The 24,480-nt window shown below is 40.9% G+C and overlaps 1 protein-coding gene across 6 annotated transcripts in view; it reads right to left on the bottom strand.

The window, feature by feature from the left end:
• Positions 1-1,437: 1,437 nt before the first annotated feature.
• ZNF521 (zinc finger protein 521) overlaps positions 1,438-24,480 on the bottom strand; it is a 349,322-nt gene continuing 326,279 nt past the window's right edge. For all 6 annotated transcript variants that reach the window (XM_056854011.1, XM_056854009.1, XM_056854010.1 and 3 more), the window contains one exon: positions 1,438-2,265. In XM_056854011.1, coding sequence (XP_056709989.1) covers positions 2,236-2,265 — 30 coding nt within the window. In that variant the 3' untranslated portion in view covers positions 1,438-2,235. The remainder of the gene's footprint in view (positions 2,266-24,480) is intronic.

Raw genomic sequence — 24,480 nt, 5'->3', positions numbered from 1 at the left:
TGAACTCAACTAGAAACACGCTATTTACAGTTATAACCAATATGTCACACTTTCACACATGAAGGCTGAAAAGCCTGCGCTCTTTCAAGGTATCTGTCATGAAGAAAGAAGACATAATCAGATCCAATTTGGCAGAGAAATAATATACTAATAGAAATGAAACTGGAACGAGCTTTTGACTTAGTATAAATAGAACCTGGCACAGTACATGCTCTATGCAGAGTCGCCTGCGCTTATCCTTTTGTCAGCACAAATGAGATTTTCTTTATAAAAATATAGTTTTTAAAAAAATCCTGGCAACATTTCCATAAAATTTTCAAGGCTAGAGAAAGAAACATGACACATTTTCCCTTGAAATCTCTGGCAAGCAGAGGCATTTTTACTTTGTTTCCAGCCCTTCCATCAGTGGAGATTCAGAAAGCGACACTCAGCAAAGTGGAAATCACACTTAAAATCCACCCTGACAGCAAAAAGGCAGGCAAGTCCAACCCTCTGCGGCATGCTGCAACTCAAACCACTACATATGGAGTTCAGAAAGGCTGCACACCTCCAACAAATGGGGAGGATAGATTTGGGTTGAATGCTCACACGAGCACATCTGAGGACCCAAAAAAGGCATTTATGGCACATCTTTCCTTTACGGATACTTGGGACAAACAGGTTAATTCAGTTCTCAGCAACACTTCTCTGCTGGCTTTGAACATTCCCCCCCAGGAAATGTGAGTCTGGAGTGCTCACTGAAGCGATCTCTCTGGCCATGTCCTCTACTGCCATCTTTGTCAGCAGTGAGGACAAGGGACCAGAGGGTGTCAATTCTGTGGCTAGAATTTAACAGGGTTGCCACCTCTACGTGAGAGGGTGGGGGGAAGCACAATTCTCTTCCCTGAGATAATTCCTTTAAGCACACAGAGTTCCAGCGTTATTTGAGGCTGGATTCAAAAGCCAGAAATACTGAAGTGGAAAAAAAGCAAAACAAAAATGGAACTCAAAAGAAGAAAGTATTAAGATGGGGAAAAAGTAGAACAAACACAGCCAAACAACTTGATGAGGTTCACAACTGGCCAGGTAGAATCCACAGAATTTCGAAAGTTGATATTTGAAAACTTTGTATTCAGATCATTTACTGTAATAGTCCTCACATTTCTCTGACCTTTTGAGTACTCTTTCACACCTGGCGAATTGTACACTTGTAATAGTGTACATCTCTAACAAAATTAGACATTTTCATAGAAGAATGAGCTATTAAGGTTGCATTCCTAAGAACACTTTCTGGGGAGTGATGTCCATTGAATAGAATGGGAATTGTGTCTGAGTAGACCAGCTTAGATTGCAGTGGTGAGGGAAAACAACTTGCTGGTTTTACAAGTCATAATTCATTGCAAAACAGGGAAATGGGTCAGCTTCTATCCAGTACAAAAAGCACAGCCACATTCCATGTAATGGTAAACCGAATTTATTTCCTCTTGGAAAACCATTCCAGTAATCTCCAGGTTCAGACCGCAGAGTAAACATTAATAACAGTAACATACAGGTTAATTCAACTGATTTCAAAAATTTGGCCATGTGACATATTAAGGAAAGTCTTGAACACTCAAAAGCTTCAAATGGTATCCAGGAAAAAAGTTTCTTTGACAATCTACATAACAACTATTGCATATATGGTAATGCTATCTGTCATATCGCAAGGCTTACAAATATATATACAGGCCATATTCAGCTGGGGGATCTTGCTTGGAGAGAGTCTCTTCATTTTTTTTTTTTTGCAAGAATCTTCAGCAATAAAAATACTCTTGAAATCAACCGTTTGTATACCAAAAGAGACTGACGACATAAGCTTGAATGAAAAGAAGGCCAAATAGGGTTGTAATGTATCACTACTATTTCTTTTTTCTCTTCTTTGAAAATAACATTTCCTTAAGCCTTTTTTTCCCTTTATATGTTATTATTACTCTTTTAATCCTGCTTGAATAGGGCCCAAGTCCACTTGTCTTTATAAGACCATTTTAGTATCAGACAACATAATACATGTGCAACACTTTATATACAGGAAGTCCCTCCGGTGCTCAAAAGTTCAAACACATGAACATCCAACAGTTTTGATAATACAAGTTTTATGGTACAATACAATGTTTCTGAATAATATACATTAACAATGAAAGTCTCGTGCAAAGAGTAAAACATGTTCCCTTTTTTTTGTCCCACAAAGCATCCTCTCTTGAAGAATCAGGCCTTGCACTAACTGCTATGTTGGGTCATTGTATGATTCTGTAAGGGGAAAAAAGACAAGGATATGCAGTTATTATGCAACTCAGGAACAAAAGTACATTAGCAAGGCTACAAAAAGATCACACAACAGGTATGCCACTATGTTAAATGGCCTAGTCACGCCGTGATGTTAACAGAAAAACCATTTTGCTCTATATTTTGCATTGGAATAATTTCAACAGCACTTATACATTGAAGATAAATTTAATGTAGATAAATTAGGTCTGGTCCAACCTAGTATCTGGCCAACTGTTCTATTAACATATGAATTTTTCTAAAACCAAGATTATGGAGATTCTTCAATTATGGATTAGAATGCATTTGCAGGTGATGCAATATCTTGGATGCTGGCAGGAATGTGACACAGTATTTCTCACATAAGGCACTGCGGTATCCAAACTGGAAAATCCATTGACAAAACATCCCAGTGCAACAGTTGTTCAGGTATATGCTTCCTTGAGTACTTTTTCTAGAGTACTCAACAAAGAGACAATTGTTACATGATGACAGAGCTTAACAGGGAGATGGTGACCTTAATTTCAGAAAGCTGGATACAGAGATGAATGCTGAAGTTGGTGTCCCCATTAATATACGACTCCTTGTTATTTATAATGGTCATTTAATATTTGTAAAATACCTAAGGCTGCAGTCTTGATACTTACTATGGGTTATTCCATTTATATTATATGTGCCACCAAAATAGGCACAATAAACTGAAGGTCAGAATCACTGAACTCCGTGGCAGTTATTTCTGAGTACACACAACTAAGATTGTGTTGCAGAATGCACTAAGGATTTGGCAACATTTAAGAGTCTGCTTGCATGCTTACAATTTTAAAAGGCACAAGATACATTATTATTAATACTGTGCATTCATGAATGAATTAATATGGTGCCATCAGTCTGCATAAGGCTCTACATAAAGCATTTATAAGCCCAAACACACAGCTCCCTGCCTGAAGGAACCCAATACAGGTATTTACTAAAGGGACCAATTCACATGTTACAAAGCTCATCTGCAGATTCTCAACAGACATGCCTTGGAGTTTCACGACAAGCACACCGAGGTCTGATTCGGATTGGGACTGCAGTGCACATGGAGAAGGGACTTAAGCCTCTTCCCATGCTGGTTTACCAACCCAAAATGGCCACAGAAGCTGATGTTTTCCCTGTTGGGGAAACTAATGTGTAACTATCAGTACATGTAAGTTTTCCCAACAGGGCAAAAATCAGCTCCCGGGGGACATTTCAGGTTAAGAAAACAGCACAGTGGGGGAAGGCTCTAGACCTGATCCAAACTGGGCTCCTGTGCAGCTAGGAATTGTGTTCCAGCACAGAACTTGAGGCACACACATCTGATCCAAAGCTCTCATGGTGGGCACATGTCTGCCATACGGATTTCTTCTGAAGCCCATAAATTCCCTCACAAGCACTGTCCACATAATCTCCAAGAATTTTTTAATCATTTTGCCACTGTTTGTCTTTTGTCTCACTGGCAGATTCTAAACCATCAAATCCCATAAGCCGGGCTCAGAGCGGGTCACAACATTTAAAACCATAAAACATAAATTAAAACTACAATCTCAGTACAACAGTAATAAAAACAATCCATCTATCCTATAGCAGCAAAGAGGAAGGCCAGCCTATCCACTGACAGCTGATACTGGCAATGGACTGGAAGCATGGGGGCAAAGCTGTTGTTTAGATGTTGTTTCATCTATAAAGTTGTTGTAGTATTTAAACAGCCAGGGCCAGTCGTACAGCTACCTCAACCACTTGGTATCAGGGATGAAAATCAGCTGGAAAATCACTGTGGCAGGGATCCTGTGAACCACCAAACAGATGGTCAGGGATCTTCCCTGTGAGCTCCGCTCACAGAACACAAAGAAAGGTGCAATTTTTCACCTTCCCCTCTGTAGCTGCCTGTGCCTCCATGGCTATTAGTACACACAAGTCCCTCAAATCCTGGGATTCCTGGGATTGGAAAAGGCTCTGGGGGGGAAGGGAAGATCCTGCAATCCTGTGGATTGTGGGATCCAACCCTGTGCATGTGGTGTCAGGTTTTTCAGTCTTCTAGTAGTGTTATGGGATGAAATCACACAAAAAAGGAGCTCTTACCCTGTTGCAGTAATATCTAAAGGGCATCTGTGTACTTGTGTTTCAGTCCACCGACTGTATTTGATTATCCCACATGAGAATATGTGCTGCCTTTTGAAAACCTGTCTTTTCTATCTAGAGCTCTACACATTTATAAGGCTCCTCATGCTGACTATAGCAGATGGACTGCTTTGGCACATGAGGCTCTTATCTCCACGACAACAGGAATGCAAAGAAAGCTGCAACCCTGGAACATACCTTAAGTACTTCAAAGAGCCCTGCCTTTCCGTTTTAAAAAAGAGACATGGAGTCACACCTTGGCCAATTTAAGGTTTAGAAAAGCTACACTGTAGTAAAACAGATAGTAAAGAGTTAACTGGGACCTGATTATGGTTGGAGGAAAACTCCACCCGCTGGACTGCTCTCTTTTCTTGCTTTCAGTTTTCTGTGTTTGATTTTAGTTGCAATAAAGAAGTTGTGGTAACATTCTTCTTTTTTACATATGTGTGAGGCAACTGAAAATATTGTTCATGTATGTGCGGGACTCGAATCACACGACCTTTTTAAATTAAAAAAAAATGAAGGCACTAAAGTGAAAATAAAGCATGGGATTAGTCTCAGCTCAGCCCTGCTTCTGTGTCCCACAGCCAATACAGTCTGCTGCACAGTAAGATTCTCATGAGGTAACAAAGATATTAATTCAAGGGAAAGAGCACAGAGAAAAATCACTGGTTAAGCCAAGACCCAGACATATTCTACATGGGCCTGTGGACTAGGGATATGAAACCATTTCCCTGAATTTGAACAATTGACACACATGTGACTCCTTTTTGTTTTACAGAGCTTCAACGGGCAAGGGGAAATATACTAGCCTGGAGAGTGAAACTGTTTTATATATGATAACAGGAAAAGCATAGCAGAGATATAACATTTATGAGACAAAGAGGTGAAAGATGGAAGGGAAGAGATAAGGAAAAGAGAAAAATTCTTTTATCCCACAGAGAGCCATGTTATATTGCGCAAAAACAACAAAAACTTGTCTCTTAGAGACCCCATGTCTAAGTGACTGAAAATTGCAACCATTAATCCCAGTTATGAACAGTTGGAGCTTCTGTTTTAAGGAATTTTTTTTATATGAAGAAGGTTGCGTTTAAAAATTTAGGACAAATTTTTCCTCTATTATCTACACAGCAGATCTCAGCTCTGATATTCTCATCTTTCCATGTGCTCAGGACTCCCACTTCCATGACAATGGGAGTTGATACAAGTGGGGAAATCAGAAGATGGAGCTCCCGTTGACATGAACATGGGAGTTTTCAGAGCACAGGGAGAACTGATATTAGAGTTAAGAGCTTCTGTGTAGCTCTGAGAATGGAATTTGCCCTTAGCAGGACACACAGTACATTTGAGGACAGATGTTTTTTAAATTGCTCTTCTGGAAAACAGTCAACACACTGTAACTTTCCTGAGTTCATTCTTTCTCTGTCCTATGTAAAATTCAGTGAACCCTGTGGATTACACCCTGCAACCTGCCCTGATATCCCCAATGTATTTACCCTGAATTTTTGTGCTAGTAGAGCCTCTTTGATTATTTACTGTAGAAACACAGGTTGGAAATAAACAACGGCTGCAGGCCTTTTGGTGTTGAATACTTTTTTTAATTTCAGAAAGAACATTATCCTTGGGTTTTAACTTTTTATGCTCTAAGGTTTTTAGGATGCTATTGTTAACATTTATTCACGTAATTGTGTTATTTATGTGTCATGGGCCTGCTTGGGCATAGTCTTAGGGAAAGATGATATATAAACATCCCAAAATAAATAGCAAAAACATTTGAATTAATATGGCTTAGTAAATTTGAAATGGCCATTTTTGCTTTGTCATTAGGCTCCATTCTTTCAAGACAGCAGTTATGTACATTAATGTTAAGTGTTAAGTTCCACATCTATCTGTCTCTATATGAAGGGGGGGGGGAGATGGGGGAGACCTTCAATGTCACAACAATGAATAACAGTCTCTCTCACACACTGATCCACTCATCAAAAGATACTGGAAAGCTCATTAAAAGCTTGGTTTCTTTAAGCCCAAATGCAGGTAAGTTTACATTCCATGGAGTAACCTGATTTCAGCACTTGATCCATGTTAAAGACCCCAAAATACTTACTGAACTTTTTAATAAAGGCAAATACCCCATTGAGATGAAGAAGGCTTAACACTTGTCCCACCATAGATAAACATGCTGCCTTGAGGTTCCAGAAGCTGACAGGTCTAGGGTTGCCAGGCCCCTCTTTGTAACCGGCGGGAGGTTTTTGGGGTAGAGCCTGAGGAGGGAGTGGTTTGGGAAGGGGAAGGACTTCATTGCCATAGAGTCCAATTGCCAAAGCGGCCATTTTCTCCAGGTGAACTGATCTTTATCAGCTGGAGATCACTTGTAATAACAGGAGATCTCCAATCTGGAGGTTGACAACCCTGGACAGGCCCCTATTCAATTCACAATCTAGAGTCACAGCTTGATGCTTTAAACAGTTAATTGTTCTAATGTCTTTTTTTCCTGTTTTATAATGTTAAAACTTGATCCAGTTTTCACTGCCACAGTGACTAAAGAAAATCTCCTTGCGCAGAAACAGGGTAGCTATTTTTCTGCTGCAGCTGTTCAAAGCCTCTCTCTCTCTCTCTCTCTCTCTCTCTCTCTCTCTCTCTTTCTCTCTATTTACCTGAACTAAATTCTTACAGTAAACAGCCGTTAAGAGAGAAAAAAAGGGAGAGATAGAAAAAGGAAAAAGCTCCCAAGGAAAAAAAAGCTTCCACTAATTCTCCATCCCATTAGAATCCCTAATGTGAAGAGCAGTTGCATTCAATTTAAATGAGATATTTCAAAGCTGAATGAAATAGAACACAATTGTTGCTCAAAAGCAGATTACAAATAAAGAAATATAAAGATTAAATGGGGATGTTATTGTTCGACAGATGGTGACAGTATCACAGCAGCATGTTTTTCCCCCTTCTTAATTCAAGAAAGCAACCGCTAGTAATCAATCATCACTGATTAACTAATTATGGTATACTAACATTTTACAATTGATGGGAAATCTACATTTAAAAACTCATCTTTGTTCCAGCACTCCACCCCCCTTTCAGTAAGCCGACTGCATTCCAACACAGCTCCAAGTTGTAAAACACATTTCTACATTACTAACCTTTAAGCACCATTTTTTTTTAAAAGGGGGAAAAACACAAAACAAAAAGCAATTGGTTTCCAACAGGCTGGATAATAAGTCTTTTGACCTGCATTCTTCTCTGACCCATTAAGGTCACCTCTGTGCTCGGGCATATAGCTGACTTAGGAAATGCCTGCAAGTCCTGCATTTCATCTCCTGCCCACTCAAAATAAAGCTTTCTTTAAATGTGTCTGTACGGGTCCCAAAAGACCGGGGAGGCATCCCTGTAGTGGGCAATGGAGGGACAGAAGCTTCTGCCTTTATTAATGAATGCAGACCATTATGAGTCTGGCTGGCTCCTGCACTGTTCCCAGAAGCATATACTGTACGTGACTTAAAATGCTAGAATATTGACACAAAGCGAGCCAGGCAACCCTAAGGAAAATTACTCCTTGGATATAATGTAGGCTCGTAACAGCTATTAGAGTACAAAATAAAACCCTCCGGGATCAAACTGACATATACAGCATTCTACCGACTCCTCAAACATTAGAAGAATTTCTTTGTGAAGGCATTCTCAAGGACAGCATTAAACTGACTTTTGTAGCAATCTGCAACAGCTTTTTGGCTTACAGCTTTTAGTACTAAATCTCTAGTTTGAATCAATATAAGTACTATATCCTCCACATTAATCAATACATTTGGTTCAATACACATTCTATTAAATTATACTTTCTAATCAAGATTTTCTGCTTCTATACCCTCATTCCCTCCACCCTCCCCTCCCAACTTCTTTATGATAGTTTTCAATTTGTCTATTGAGAATGACAGGATGCTGGATTTCCTTGGCAGAGGGCTGGGGACAAAGTAAAAATGGTACACCCAGCAAACTGTCAATTAAAACCCTGATGCCAAATAGAGAATTCCGTTCCATTATCAATAAGCTTTCCAGGGCTTCCAGTATAATACTTCCAGTTCATCACTTCCCTAACTCTCACATATCTCCTTCAAAATTAGAGGGTGTGTGTGAAACATTCAAGGACAGGAAGCAAAGAAGCAGTTATAATATTAAGGTAATTTTAGGTATCTATCAAAAAATTTGAGTTATGACTAGCCAACATTTCTCTCAAACTGCATTGTTTGGCATAGATAACTAGTGAGAATTGTTTTGCTAGTATAGTCAGATGTAGCTCTGCAACCATGACTATGAGAAGCATTTTTCAGCAGAAAGTTACCATGGTTAGGATGGTTAGAAGTTCACATAACGGTCTAATGACACAGGAACCATATGGAAATTGCTCTAAGGTCTTCAGAGTAAGAGGAAGGCACACTTTTAAACAAATATCTGTACCCTACATTGGATGGGAGACCACCAAGGGTCGCTACACAGAGGCTACACCCTTTAAGGGTGAAAGCCCTTAGGAGGCCAGGAAGGCGCTGTGCTGGCATTAGGGCCCCCCACTCTGGTGTCTGGGCTAATTACGCCGGCGTTAGTGGCCCCAACACTGGCAGGGAGGCCCAGACACCGGTCTCCGGGCACTGCCATGGCAGCGGTGCCCCGGGATGCTGGCGGGGCCTTCTGCAGCATCCCACAGGCATAAAATTCTGTGCATTCTGGGTGGGAGTTCTGGCATCCCAGGAGGCTTCCCAGGGTGGGCTGGGGGGAGGAGCTGCCGTTAGGCAGCCTCCTGTCCCTTCGCCCCAGGTACGCCGGCAACGAGAAGAGTGAGGTTGCACCTCCTTTTTAGCAAGTGCAGCCTTGCTTTTCTCTATGGGGCAAAAAGGCCCATGAAAATTTTTAAAAGCCTTTAAAAGGCTTTTTTTGAGTTTTTGGCACTGGGGAAATGGGTTAGGAGGTGCCACAGCAGCGCCTCCTCCCCACCGTTTCTGCACGCCAAAAACTCAGGAATGCATTGTTAATCTAGCTCTCTGAAGATATAAGAAATACCTTAAATATGAACAGAGATCACAAAAATGAAACTAAAGTGTTGGAGGCCTTAAGTTATATGTTCTAAATGCTTTAGCTGAATTAGGGTTTTATTCTTTATAAATTTGGCTATTTAATCTTAAACATGCAATGGTATTGCTTTCTTTGGATAATGCCTTCTGCTTGCATGTTTTCTTAATTGACACACGCATAATAAACACTGCACTTTATGTCTCTGGATTACAGAGATGCTTTCTATGTTCTTTGTTTCTGTTCACTCATGATGGACCTGTAAAGAAACTGCTGAATTTTCTTTTGACATTTAACACCATTCTACACAGTAACATCTCTGGATGTCATTATATCGCCATCACAGAAAAAGGTGAGAGAGCAACAGCAAATGTCGAGAACAGAAATGGCTAGAAAATGGGGATGGAAGGGTTATTGTAGTATTATTTGCTTTTTGAAATATAATTAATTGGAATTTTCAACATTAACAGACTTCATGAATTGCATCAGATTAAACTGGTAATTTCCACCTCTTTCCCACTACAGACTCTTCTCATTCTGTTCCTTAGGGCCTCCTGTTCCTCAGGAACAGCCTTTTGTGGGCTGCAGTGAGAGAAAAGTCCCTATCTGCTGATGGAAAATTTAGTTCTCCACTCTAAGTGGTTTACAATGTCAAAAAACAATCAAACCCAATAACAGAAAACTATCAATTACCACAAATACCTTAACAACCAATCGATCTAGCATTAACAGACTAATCCACCCAGGGGGTGGTAAAAGCTCTGCCCCCAATAGAAATGTTATCACCCCTGACAAAGTCCCGCTTAATATTCATCCCAGAAAATTATTTGTGGTTCAGTCATCCCAGCCTAGATTTAGTCAAACACTAGGCAGCTTCAAGTCATCTAAATTGGCAAAGGCTATTATCAATTATGAGAAAAATGGTGACATTGTTTTTTTTAAAAAAAATCTATCCATAAGTCATCTCGGGCCCTGAGCTGGATGGCCCAGGCTAGCCTGATCTCACCAGATCTCAGAAGCTCAGCAGGGTTGTCCCTTGTTAGTACTTGGATGGGAGACCACCAAGGAATACCAGGGCTGTTCTGCAGAGGAAGGTAATGGCAAACCACCTCTGTTAGTTCCTTGCCTTGAAAGCCTTACTGGGTTGCCATAAGTCAGCTGCGACTTGACGACACTTTACTCAACCTCAATAAAATTTTGGAAATCTTTGGACTTCTCTGAAAGGGAGGAGAACCCACAATGAGCAGCAGCTTTTCTGTCATGGATCACTAGCTGCCTTTCTAATTTATTCCAAAACTGAGAGGGTAAGTGGACATTTTTGTACTGTGTGAAAGAGAAGCAAATTGTATTGTGACTCAGTACTGAGGCAAAGAAGCAAAGAATTGCCAACCAAGGGTACCCAAACCCTACCTCAATGGCAACAGAAAGCTGAGATACCAATACCTTTGCATGTGGAAATACGGTAGCCAATTGCTATAGTTATATAATAAACTGTATTGCTTCAGGTCACAAGCAGAAGGGGATTTTTTAAACTGAGATGTACATTCCAGACAGGTAGTATGAAATGGTATAGTCTAGTCTACCACCATGGCATTCTACTTCATTCTCCTCTGCGTGTAGACCAAGCCTGAGATTCATTTCTGTGTGGGTTTGGATCCAGGAAGCCCCAGTTTCTTCTGATTCTCTCCCCCCTTACACACACCAACTGCAGCCTCAATACCACACCCCAATTCTGGAATCTCCTTGATGCTGAGGAGTTAGTTTTGGGGTGTAGCAAGGGGCAGCTGCAGGAGGAGGAACAGCCTTTAAAAGAGACTGGTTCCATGCTCGTGACCAGCAGGCAAGGAATAAGCTGAGCCCAATGTGTGTTTGAGTATTCCTCTATAAAAAAAACCTGGTAATTGATGGAAATAAGACACTTTCTGAGAGTGTTTTTATAAACCTGATGAGATACAGACTTGGGAAGACCCAGGGGTGAAAAACTGGCAATTGAGCCAGCTCTGTTCCTCTTACTTGTGTATAGTTATATCCTGTTTTTCTTCAACCACAGAACTCAACATGGCACTCGTATATATAATTCCCAGGATATCACCCTTCCAAGCACTGACCATTCCTGGATCTGCTGAACTTCAACAAAGATTCTGTATCATGTGCCTTCCCACTATACCCTGGGACAAAAGTCATTTTGTTCAGCACATTATGTCTGTGTTAACCACAGCCAGAAGACAGAAGCTAATTTCAGGTTTCTGTGCTACAGCTCCAGTGTAGTAGTAACATGGGACAGAAGGCTTTGATAGGCGAGACCACCTAATCAAATATTCAGGGATTAAGTCAGTGCGTTATGGACAGATGTGTTCATGTGCCAGTTGTTGCTATGCTTTAATTTTTTTTCCTTGTAATGTTTAATTTATCATGCTGGTGCTTTTTAAACTAGAACATCTGTAAACAAGTTTAAGTACGACCTCTCTCATTTTACATCCGTGTGTTGTGTGCTTTCTCCGTGCCTTAATTTTAGATATCTTCAAGACAAATAAATCTGTGATGGGGAAAGAATGAAAAAGCAAGAAACTTGACAGGCTGTAAGGTGTTTATTTTTTATGTGAATATCCGTTCCCAACTTACTCAGGTATGAGCACAGAACTAACTCAGAGAACTGAACCCATGGAATGTACATACTTCTTTATAGGTCAAAGCCAATTAAACAAACTACTGCTAAATATTTAACAGCTCTGTGTAGTAATTAGCGCCAAATAATGGGAGCTTAAATTGATAATCACACAGATGTTTTTAAGACTTACCCAGCTATAATGTCATTCAACAAGCTTTGTGTTTCTACGTGTGGTGTTAAAAGGAGACTAATAAGCGTTTCCAATCACATTTCCATTTTGCTCACTGATATTTTAAAAGCAGGATCACATCTAGCTACTAGGGTCAATGCATTGATTTCAAGTCTTTATCTGTCTGGTAGCCAGCTTTCAAAAGGTCAATTGGTTGAAATGGAGAGAGCATAACACTAACTTGCAATTGGTATGCTAAGGGTGGAGTTGTGGTTCACTAGTTGAGCACATGCTTTGCATGCAGAAGGTCCCAGGTTCCACCCCTGGTATCTTTGGCTGAACACAACTCATGAATCAGGTTTGTGAAAGACCCTTCTCTGCAGTGTAGATAATACTGAAAAAAATGGACTAGATGTCTGACTTAGTATAAGGCAGCAGGTTCATATTACTTTACAATTAACAGGTTCTGTTAAAATACTCTTAGGGATAATACTGTAAGTGATATATACATTTAAAGTAGAAGCACTTATATTACTTAAAAACATGTCCAAACCCTACCCACTGCTTACACACTGATATAGTAGATCATGCTATCCTGTTGAAGCATTTGGAGGCCGAAATAGATACCAGGGGATGTGCCTTGGACTGGTTTAAATCATTCCTCATGGATTGGACTCAAAGGGTTGCTGTTGGAGAACAGCTGTCTTCAGTGTGATAGTTGTCTTGTTCCACAGGATGCAGTCTTATCCCCCATATTATTCAATGTCTATGTAAAGCCTTTAGGAGAAATCATGTGTAGCTCTGAAATCAATATGCAGCCAACACCCAGCTCTATACCTCTCTATCCAAATCTCCTGGTGATGCGGTAGAGGTCTTGAGCAACTGCCGGACTACTGTGGTCAAATGTCTGATAGCGAACAAATTGAAACTGAACTTGGAGAAGGCAAAAGTGATTCTGGTTGGGAAGATTTTGAAAGACATTATGCTTACCACTTTTGATGGGTTCAGTTGACCCTTGCTGACTAGGTTAAGAGCCTAGGGGTTATATTTAAGGGGTGTACTTATCAAAGGGATTTCTGTTTTCCCATAACAACACTGCCCCTTATTATTCTATTACCATTACAATATCAGATCCACTGAGCTCTAATGAATAGAAGGTTGGGGCATTTTGGCACCTTAGTCAAACTGCTAAGTACGTTCTCTCCAATCAGCACTGTTTGTTCTCTCTTTGCTTAGGTGGCTCTTACTCTCCTCTTCCACCTGTCCCACAAGCTTAATAAGTCTCCTATTTCCCTCTTCCACCCTAACTTGAGCCCTTACTAGCATCTCTTGTCTAACTTCAGGCCTCCGTAGCTCTCAATAAAAGTCAACATACACCTATGTTGTTGATATTGATCATCTTATGCCTCCCAGACACTTCTGTCTATGGTATAACCTATATGTGCTTATCCTGTGGTTGCCTTTGCTTTCCTCCCACTACACCCTGTGTACCTCTGATACCTTTTACTACTGTTTAACAACGTATAGGCAACAGAGTTTCCAGCATTGGTGAAAGATAACTTGCTTCCATGGTGTAGGGCAGAAATAATTAGATGGGCTGAGAAACCAAATCTGATCAGGCTGCTGACATTCTCAAGTGATAAATACCTGATGCTGGAAAACATTGTGACCTGCTTGTTGAAATCTCTTGATTTTGGTCACGTCTGCATGTACGTCTGCTCTTTCCATTATGCTCTGAATAATGTTCAATGTGTCAATGAATCCAAATGAAGTGAAATTTGCAAACGTTTCAAAAGGTGGACATCCAGAAGATATTTTTTAAGAGAGACAAGTTTTCTTACACTTCAAAGTCACAAACAGAGAACAGAAACTGGCATGAGTTTGCTGTGACATGTTATAAAAGACAATAACATTTTATGTCCTTATTGTGGATCTTGGTTGTAAACTTGTAGTGTCCTCATTCTCTGCTGCCTTGCCCCTGGTGTAATCACTTACACTTGTGCAAAGTGAGTGGAAAATGCTACCAAAGCAGAGTGCTGGAGTTTTACAGCTACTCTGCTCAGCTGTGACTGACTGCTCAAGGGGCAAAGGCAATAGAAAATTGTGGATGAAATTTTCTTGATTTTTGTGGAAACAGCTATTACCATATCCACTCAGTTATCAGTCAGCATTTCCCCTCCTCTAGAGAATCATTCCAGTCTTCTCAAAATAATTGATATCTCTGGCACTTGGAAGCCTATGTCCAAGACTCTCATTGTCATAACACTGGAGCACCTTACAATCTATAGTGCATTCCGATGCACCGAGCCATTACAGTGTTATCATTTTATAGGAGGATATAGTGCAGGAAGACAATCTAGTAGGTGCATTCATAGCAGCTGCCCAGTGACAACCCCCCTCCAGTTTTGTAATTCAGGAATTAATTAAAGATGGGCTGGAATGAGCATGGGTTCCCTGAACACCAAAAGATGGTGCTGGAGTCATGGGCTGATTAGAAGGATCATGCTTGTTAAGCTCAGAATTCTCTCCCATGGTCAAAGGTGGCTTGCCTTAAAGGGTTGGAAGAGGGCAGGGAATGGTGGGACAAAAAAGGACTATCTGAAAACTATATGGAAAAAGGCAATATGCTTATAAAGCTGAAAGCAACTGTAATAACACAAAAAACAAGGTAGGTCTAATTCCATGCATATGTTAAGCAGACACAAAGACACAGGAACTTCAAAGCTAGATAGCCCTGTATGTGCTGAGAATAGAAAAATCAAGTAGAAAATGCAGTTAATTACTTTATTAGGACATCTAAAATGCCTTACAGTAGCTTTCCAGATCACCAGAGCTCTTCTTTAGGCTGTATGTTATGTTTATTTTTTAAAAAAATAATGGCATTAATGCATAGGCCCTATGCGCATAAGCACAGTCAGCATGTGGAGAACAGGAGCAGGGAGGGCAGATGCAACTTTGCATCTTTCCACAAGTTGATTATGAAAAGGGTTAATGTTAGCTGCCCCATGTGTGCATGATGCCTGACCATCTGCAAAGAACTTATTGTCTCCACCAACACACTGTAAAAAAGACCATACCTACTGTGTTGAAGCTGTACATCTCATATTTTTGTGATGTGCTACCCATTTTTTTAAAATCAGCTAATTAAGGGCATTCTTTAAAGCGAAGTATTATCTTGATCCCAGAATGAAAGCAGAATCTTGTCTTATCTGAAGGGGATTTATCATCCCACAGCACTCTTCCACTGTTTCAAGAAGTAAGCGATAAACAAGCAGGCACTGTGATGGTGCCTGGCATAAAGGGGCAGGCAACAGGAGGCCTTCTTTCTAATCAGTCCTCAAAGGAATCCGCCATAGTGAAGAGGCACTTATTCTAATTTAATGCTCTCACATTTACTTTTACCTTTGCAACATCTATAAACTAATAACTTTGCTAAACTGACTTGGCACTGCAAATATAAACAACAAAAGCGCTGCGAAGGTTTGTGCTAAAAGGGGTGGGTGGGAGCCGTTTCCCTCAGAACAGGCTCTTGCCAGCGATGAAATGAAATGTGTTTCAGGGGTTACTCTTCACCTCCCTTCAGTTCAATAATGTAGCTATACTGGATCTTCAACATCAGCAGTATCATGTACCAAGTCCCACTGTCACTGCAATTTTTGTTCAGCTCCTTGAAAAACCATCTGTAGCTTAGTTTTCAGATTATGCCTGCTGTCTAGCCTCTTCTTAAAAACCTCCACGGAAGGAGAGCTTACCACCTCCCGAGGAAGCCTCTTCCACTGAGGAACCGCTCTAACTGTTAGAAATGTTATCCCATGGTCATAATGCCTACATGGGTGAAGACTTCATGCAGAGGCTCTATTTCCCAGAAGTCCCAATCACAGGGTCAGATCATACGTAATGTGGATACAGATTGTATGCATGACACGTCCACGTGATGGGCCACGTAGGCTGTGTTAAACCATAGGCAGGTGTTAAATCAATTTGTCAAAGTGAATTCACTACCCTGGCTAAAGGTAGATGAAATTAATTACGTTGTATTTAGTGATGCAGGAAGGCTGGGAAAGAGACCCGAGGCTACAGGGTTCTGGGACTGAATAATGTGTTCATGCATGTGCATAGACAAGATATCCATGGGCAGACTGTGGCAAGCAGATGTACAAAGAATTCGATTAGGAGGAAAGGGTCAGGGATGTAGGTGAGAAGGTGGCAACATTGGATAGAATCTGCAGTTATCATGGGGGAGGGGGGAACTGTCCTTATTCATTTTGGAAGGACAACAATCCCTAGGCCACATTTCACTCCAGTCATATAAATGGTTCAGCAGGCAACTGGTGGTAGTAGGTACAGCTATACTAGATCAAACACAGTAATGTTTTATCTGAGATATCAGCAATTACAGCTTCTGTTTAAAGCCCACTTCTTGGATCAGACAATATATCCTGAATGAGAGGGCTGCATTATCATCAGTAGTGAGTTTATTATTCACCCAAGTTCCTATTATTTCTATGGCTAACAAGCAGTTAGAAATGATGCTTTTCCACACAAATGAAGCAAAATGAAAACTGGCTTCAAGCAGAAAGTCACTTGGCTATATGCACTGAACTGAAGAAAAAATGTTGCCTCTTTGTAGACAGACTACTTTGTAGATACCTCTTTCAAAATCAAAGCATTTGCTTGGGAAAAACAATTTTAGGGCAATTGTCTGAGTTACAATGCCGTTTGTAGCAGAACGCACATCACTTTGTGCTGACCTGACAATACATTCCTTCAAACCCACTTTGGGAACATAATAAAAAAGCCAGATTTGCAAGACTGTACAAAACTTTGGCTGTTAGTAAAGTATATATCATACGAATTACAGTAGACAGAACATTCATAATGATTTGTACTGATCCTAATAAAGCAACCCTACTTTGGAAAAATAAAAATAGCCAAATTAATCTATTAAGAATATTGTCCTAAAAGGACATAATTAGATCTACTTAAAACTCCAAGCTTATAATTCATAGAAGGAAAAGAAATTCTGCATGGGTGACTGGAAATGGTATGAGAGCACAAAATGCCACTGGATTGCATCAGCTTTAATCCAGAGTTCAGTCCTATAAGGATCTTGCTCATCAGGTAACACCCAGCAGCTAAGACTATACTGGAACATTTCCCCACAGGTAATCCCACTAGCCCTGCTCACATGATACAGTGAAGCCACATATATTCTGCATATATGCTCATACATCTGTTTGTAAGAAAGAACCAATGCATGTTCACTTTACAGATTAAACCGGGGACCTGTACCTGGATAACATTCATGTTAAAACTGTGGCATTTAAATCACAAGTTCAGCTGCACATGTGTTGATTGTAATATGAGAATTACTCAACATACATATAAAAAAATCAAGTGTACACACATTGTACATGCATTCAATGTAACCTGTGAACAGGGCTACTGTGTGTGGCGCAACTGGGAACTGAAATTAGGGTAACGAGTTTGATTTTAAATCTTGAAAGGTTGAACCCCAAATTAAATTAAGGTCCAACGACACTGCACTTAAACACAAACTGGGACCCCAAGAAACCACACTGGGCTTGCGTAGGGAGGCAATGACAATGTGATACTTCCTTCCCTCTGTAACACAGTTTTGTCAGAGGGCTGATCTCAGTGGCTAGACCTCCAAAACATCTGCTCATCTAGTCTTGAACCTTACCAACCTAGTGCTGTAGGAGAATTGTCCCAGGGCACTAATTGTTAAGATCTGAGGCCAGGGAATCAGCCAGGTGTTCCTCTTGCGGCAAACCTGAGAATGGAAAGACTAATTTCTGCCTCCTCCTAGTCCTTTATTTATTTATTTAAATTTATAGCCCAGGTAAATTTATTTATTTATTTAATTTATTTAAATTTACCCTTTAAATACTGATCAGTATTAACAGTTTTGGCTGTATGGGAAACTTCAGAAAATGGAGGTTGGTGAATCGCTCACATTCTCCAAAATATCAGAAGCATTCAGGGCTATTCCCCTTTCTCTTCCGATTTTAGTTTCTTTTCTTTAAGTGGTACTCAGTCACATCCAGCATTATAACCCTTCTAGCAATATGCGTGTTCTCATTAGGCCATTCTGAGAGGGGAGAGGGAATTTTTTAAAATTATAAATCCGTATTTCCCTACATATTACTTTGACTGTGGATGGCCCTGTTTTGTTGCACTACTGCTAAGCATCTGACCATCAACTTTGCTGTTACAGAGAACTATTTTTCTGACTTCACCGCAATATAAATAGTACCCATGCACCTGTCTGCTCAGTGCTTTTTATTGTACCACCCACTGCCCACATCTCACACAAGCATTCATGCATTCCAGTGTTCATGTGATTTAACTAAAAGACCTTTTTACTACACAAACAGCCAGAAGAACATGATTGTGAGAAGCAATCCTGTCAGCATCACGCCCTCTTCAGATGACATAGGCCTGAACACAGAACAAGCATGCTAGCCCTACCCTACTGCCTACAAGCGTTGGTTGAACATGAGCCTAGAGCCGACATGCATTTGCAGTAGATGCCATTCTCATGTTCTGGCAATCAGCATTCCCATTCATGGGGACAGAACCTATACATATACTGTTTGTACACTTGAAATAATTGTTTTCATGTTCTAGTGACTGCGTATAGGTGGTGGGCGGAGTCAGCACACTCATTCTCTCTGTGCTGATGTCATCCAACATATGTCATCTGAAGAGGGTTTCAGTATCCTGAACATCCTGCTCCTTCTCTACTTTCACTGCCAGCAGCCTGAAGGCTTTGCTTTAGAACTGATGGATGTTATACCTTCTGAGTACATAGGTTGGAAATAAGAGAGATCCACAAAGCTTCTGATCTGGATGGGTGTTCTGCTTCACATGGATATTGTATCAAGCAGGAATCTAGGGTTCAACTCAGTTTTCATGGGATGATCAGGCAAGTCAGAAGTCACGCATGAGGCTCATGAACTGCTTGACCACTGTTGCTGGGGAGATAGTTATTTTTTGGTGGATGTCAGCCAGCAAAATATACTGGGCTGATCCAGTCCCTAGCCCCTTCATCAGAAAGCCCTCAGAGTCTTAACTTGATATGTAGATAATAAACTTACAAAGGTGTTCTTGGCTGGTTTTAGACATCCTAATGAAGTTTGTCAAAACGGTAATTTGAGCCCGGGTCATTTAGAAATCTGTATGTCATAACCTGCACTCTGAACTGGCTCCAGGAAGGCAACAGTGCAGACCCTGGAGCACCAGTGCAATTTGTTTCAACAAACCATCTATGATGTTTTCTATGATTTTCTGCTGATTCCAGATCTGGCAGTTTGTATCATAGCCCTTTTTCTCCATTCATAACCACGGTGTATTTCCAAGTACAAAACAAATCACAAAAAACATTACTCTTACTTCTTGGTGATATAGGAACTTATGGATGTATTGATCTGTTTAAACCGTGCATAGCATTTGTCTATGTACAACTTCCAAAGCATAAGCAGAAAGTGATTTTTGAAAACTGGCTTTATGGAGACAACTTTGCAAACTGTACATTACATGGGGAATGTGTGTCACGGTTTCCCAGTGCAACCCAAGCATATGACCATTTTGACTGGAAGAATGCAGGGAGAGCTGCATTTTATCTCTGGCCATTATTCCACTCACGAGCAGCATTCCAAACTGCTTTCCCATGCTGGGGAAAGGACAGGGGTAATACCTGTCCCTGTGTCTCATATCTTTTGCAACATCTAGTTTGGGACTCAGACAGAGCAAGAATTAGCAGGAAGTTCCAGGCATTCTATCTCATGTTAGTCCACGCTCTGCCTATCAATGAATACACTCTGAAGTAAGCCTCTGGATTCCATCTGTACCCTGCTCCCTCGCACAAAATAGATTACTGCATGTCATCTTTTGTAATCTTCTCTTACTTGTTCCACCTCCCCACCCAACAACACGTACTATAAATGGTTGACAGGTTTGCACAGCACTTGCTTTCTCATCACTGAGATTCGACCAGGAAGGAGAGAGGTGGTCTTTTCCTGTGCATTCCTACAAAGCATCTCCTGCTTATGCATGTGCAGGAAGACAATTCCCAGGAAAAAGAAGCAAGAAAGAGAGACGCTAAACAATGCTGCACAAAGTTGCCGACTGTTCGGCTACAAGCCAGAAAATGAATCCAATTTTTCATTCTGTCATTATAAATATTTCAGTGCAAATGGTACTGATTTTCTGCAACTGTGGTTAAGCAGAGGGCCTCTGAGTGAATTTTTTTTTAAAAAATAAATAAAACGGAATGAAATGAGTGAAAAATAAGAGGAGATCCAGGAAAAGAAATTATCATTAGCAGCCAATTAATTTCTTCCCTTAAATGTACAAGACTCTGGAAGAAACTGCACAATGATGTAGTGCATGACTTAAAAAAAAGATAGGGAGAAAAAAACATTTACCCTGCTCTTCTTCTGACAGTTTCTCATAAAATATCTGCAGTCCATCTATCTTTTAGTACTCCAGGCTCCTCTGGAGAGCAGAAAATAGTAGTTTAAAGCTCACTTCAGTGCCAGTCTGCAGGAGATTGCTTTCCACAGGACCCCTGCTGATGGAGGCCTAGGGGAAGAGGCCCAGGAGTTATTCAATCAGCCCAAGACTCTGGGGCGGCTGGGGGTCCTTTGAGGGCTGATTATAAAGCTGCCCTCCTGTTGCCTGCCTCAAAAACAGAACGAAATGAGCAGCCTCTCGCTGAGCACATTCTGCAAGGAGGAATTTCACCTGTCATGGAGTTTGTCAGAATTTCAGGATTTATCTTGGTGCAAAATTAATAAAATACCAAGTAGGACTTCAACCTGACTACTCAGCCATGTGATCTTTCACCCAGGAAAACCTGGACACTGAGCTACTCAAGTCATCCTTGCCCTACTTTTTTTTTTGTTAAACCGTGGGACTTTAGCGTGATACTTCAGTTATTACACCATGCCTTTCCAGACGGAACCACCCCCTCCAGTTTTATTATGTAGTGTTATACTTGCCTCGACCCCATAGCAAACTTGTATGTGATACCAAGTCCTCATGTAAAGGACTGATGAAGGAGGCAACAATATGCAGTCAGTTCCAACTTGTTTCTACTGTAAACCAAGTTGGAAGGTCTCTCCTGAAAAAAAGCTCTCTTGGCTTGATCAGTTTCACTCAGGTTCAGGAAATGGCAAGAGCAACAGAAGAAGAGTTGGTTTTTATACCAAAGTCTCAAAGTGGCTTACGATCACAGTCCCCTTCCTCTCCCCACAACAGGCATCTTGTGAGTTGGTGGGGATGAGAGAGTTCTGAGAGAACTGTGACTGGTCCAAGGTCACCCAGCAGGCTTCATGTGGAGGAGTGGGGAACCAAACCCAGTTTTCCAGATTAGAGTCTGCCACTCTTAACCACTATACCATGCTGGGGGGACAATTACCCTGCACTTAACAAACAACCAGTGGCTAAGTTTTCCAATGTTTTCACACAAAAGCATTTTTTGTAGACAACCCCCTCCAAATCAACAACTCAAAGGTGGCATAGACTTGGGGTGTGCTTGGTTTTCCATTTGTCATCAATGACGTTACAAGCACTGTGCAATAGGTATTGTGATTCTCGCTCGCCCACAGTTCTCACAGCTCTCCAACTCACAATAATCAAAGAAAGGTCTACATATTCCAAACAACTATATTTTGGTTTAAGTAGTGGGGGAAAACCCACCTGCAATCATGTCCAAAATAAAAGAATTGCCTTAAGGGAAGCTGTTTTGATCCTGTGCAGCAAATGAACTACACATCTGTTGTGCTATAAAGTAATTGCATGAAAAAGCTCACCAAATGCTTTGAGAAGGGGATTTCATAATAGTTGCACAAAATGTCGTTGTTATCAGAGGATGTGTGGCTACTGCTGTTTTAATGTTTGACCTTTTACCTTGCTTTTGTGACTTCAAAACCTCCTTGGAATAAACCAAAAGCCTGATACATATTTTTAAAAAGGTCATTTCTGCAGTTCACAACATACTGAGCCTCTTACGACATCACATCTGTTAAAGTTATTCATTGCCATCTGAGGTCTAGATTTGATTTACGTTTTAAAGATGTGTTAACAACAAACTGCAACAACACATACTGTGAAATCCATAAATAAATCTTGTTGCATTGATACAAAAGTATATATATTTCCATCTGATTTGTAGTCGCAGAACCGAGGGCAGCAGCAAGGGGCCATGTTAATAGTGTGCCATCTCAAATCTCCACGGTCTAATTCTGACCCTCCTGTGCTCCAATCAAGGCTCTTGTCACAACTCAGTCCCCTTCAGACAGCTTCCTGCCCTATAAAAATCTTAATACGGGGCCTGTTTTAGAATACGGATTCTGATTGCTTAATAGTCTCTGGTCATGTGATTCCCACACCTTGGGAAATGTGGAGGCAATTAACTCTCTGCCTCTGAGTGGACTGCCTCAATTCAGAGAGGAGATAAACACAGAGAAGCGAAAATAGCTGCCTGTGCAAATTAAGTGATGGGTGGGTAAATACGACATAGTTTAAATTACAAGAATGCCCCCCCAAAAGGAGGTGGGGGAGAGAAAAAGCTAGTGTGGCAGACAAAAAAAACATTTTGTTCACCTTCTTGTACGGCAGATTCCATCAAGAAAGGCAAGCAAATGAGAGACTCCCTAAGTCAGGGAATCAAGTCTAAAAGACGCAGATACTCCTTGATACCCGTTGGTGCAGTATTTTCTAAAAGAAGCCTGTAATAAATCTCTCTTCCATCTCTTTTCCATTTACACGACAATTTAACATTAATACACATCATCAAGCCACTTCTACCAAGCAGAAGTAGTTTGACAGTTTTAACACCAAGAGATCTTACAGTAAAAAGAACTGGCGAAGGCACGCAAGTGAATGCACAGATGGTGGGAGGGGACGCAGGGTGCTCTCAGCAGGCTACAGTAGAGATGCATTAACTCCACAGAGGGATAAGGGCTTCCCACCAGTACAGTCATGAATTATAACTGAGCATAGGAGTGAGTTCTTACTGCCTGTCTCACTGCAAATATACTGTTCCATTTTCCTGCACAATCACCTTTCACCTTGACAAACTCAAAGCAAAGCAAAAAGTACTGCTAATATTTAATGGAACCAGCATTTCTTTATATGGCATGGTATATATCTACAGAGAGAGAGATAGTGAGAGACAGACAGACAATCAGTCTGATATGCACCCACAACATGTTAGTGGTGCATTTTGTGGGATTAATCTTTCAATCTGAATCCTAAAGCAGAGTTCTGCTTTTGTACTCCCCCACCCCCATCAAAGGTTTTAAAACAGTGCAATTAGTCACTTGGCCTTGAATCTTGATTTGCCCTTGCACAACCAACAGTGCAAGCAGAAGCACTGTCAATGAACCAACCATCAACTGTGCACGAGTATCAGCACTTGTGCATATAATACTGCTTGCGCAAGTGAATCCCATAGCAAAAATGGTCAAGAATGAACAGAATTATGCTTAGTTCAAGAAATGTTCTGTGCACGCTGTGCTGGAGCCAAGCCTTTCAGTGACTGTACACCAAAGCCTTGTATATCAGTTTAATGACATTTATCCCGACACTGTAACTCTTTGTGTTCACATGGAGGTAAATTTTTGCTTCCAACAACAACAAAAATCATCACTCCTTAGAGGAAGAGCCAGCTTGGTGCAGTGGTCAGAATGTCGGAACTAGAATCTGGGAGATCCACGCTCGAATTCCCATTCTGCTATGGAAACTTGCTGGGTGACTTTGGGCCAGTCACATACTCTCAGCCTCACCTACCTCTCAGGGTAGTTGTAAGGATGAAATGGAAGACAGGGGAACAATGTAAGCCATTTTGGGGCTCCACTGGGTGAAAGGCATGGGGATTAATGAAGTAAGTAAATAAATATGACAGAAATAAAGGCAACTTAGGGAACTATTTCTCAAATGTGTGAGAGAGCCATCAAAAAAGTCCCTGCTTGCTCAAAAGTCATATTCGTGCAAATTCTTACCCACCCACCTAACCACCATTTTTCTGACAGGGGGCAGTAACTGGGGAAAATATGTGACATGGTGGTGGTGAAGTTCACTGATCTTATGCAGTGGGATATTTAGGCTGTGTGTGTGTGTGTGTGTGTGTGTGTGTGTTAGTACACTTCCTGGCCAAAATGTTAAGTTGTGACAGCAGAGACATGAGGGGTCTTAG

This window comes from Euleptes europaea, chromosome 8, assembly GCF_029931775.1.
Source record: "Euleptes europaea isolate rEulEur1 chromosome 8, rEulEur1.hap1, whole genome shotgun sequence".
Taxonomy (NCBI): domain Eukaryota; kingdom Metazoa; phylum Chordata; class Lepidosauria; order Squamata; family Sphaerodactylidae; genus Euleptes; species Euleptes europaea.
Note: the sequence above shows the minus strand (reverse complement) of the source record. Positions and strands in the feature narration are given on the sequence as shown.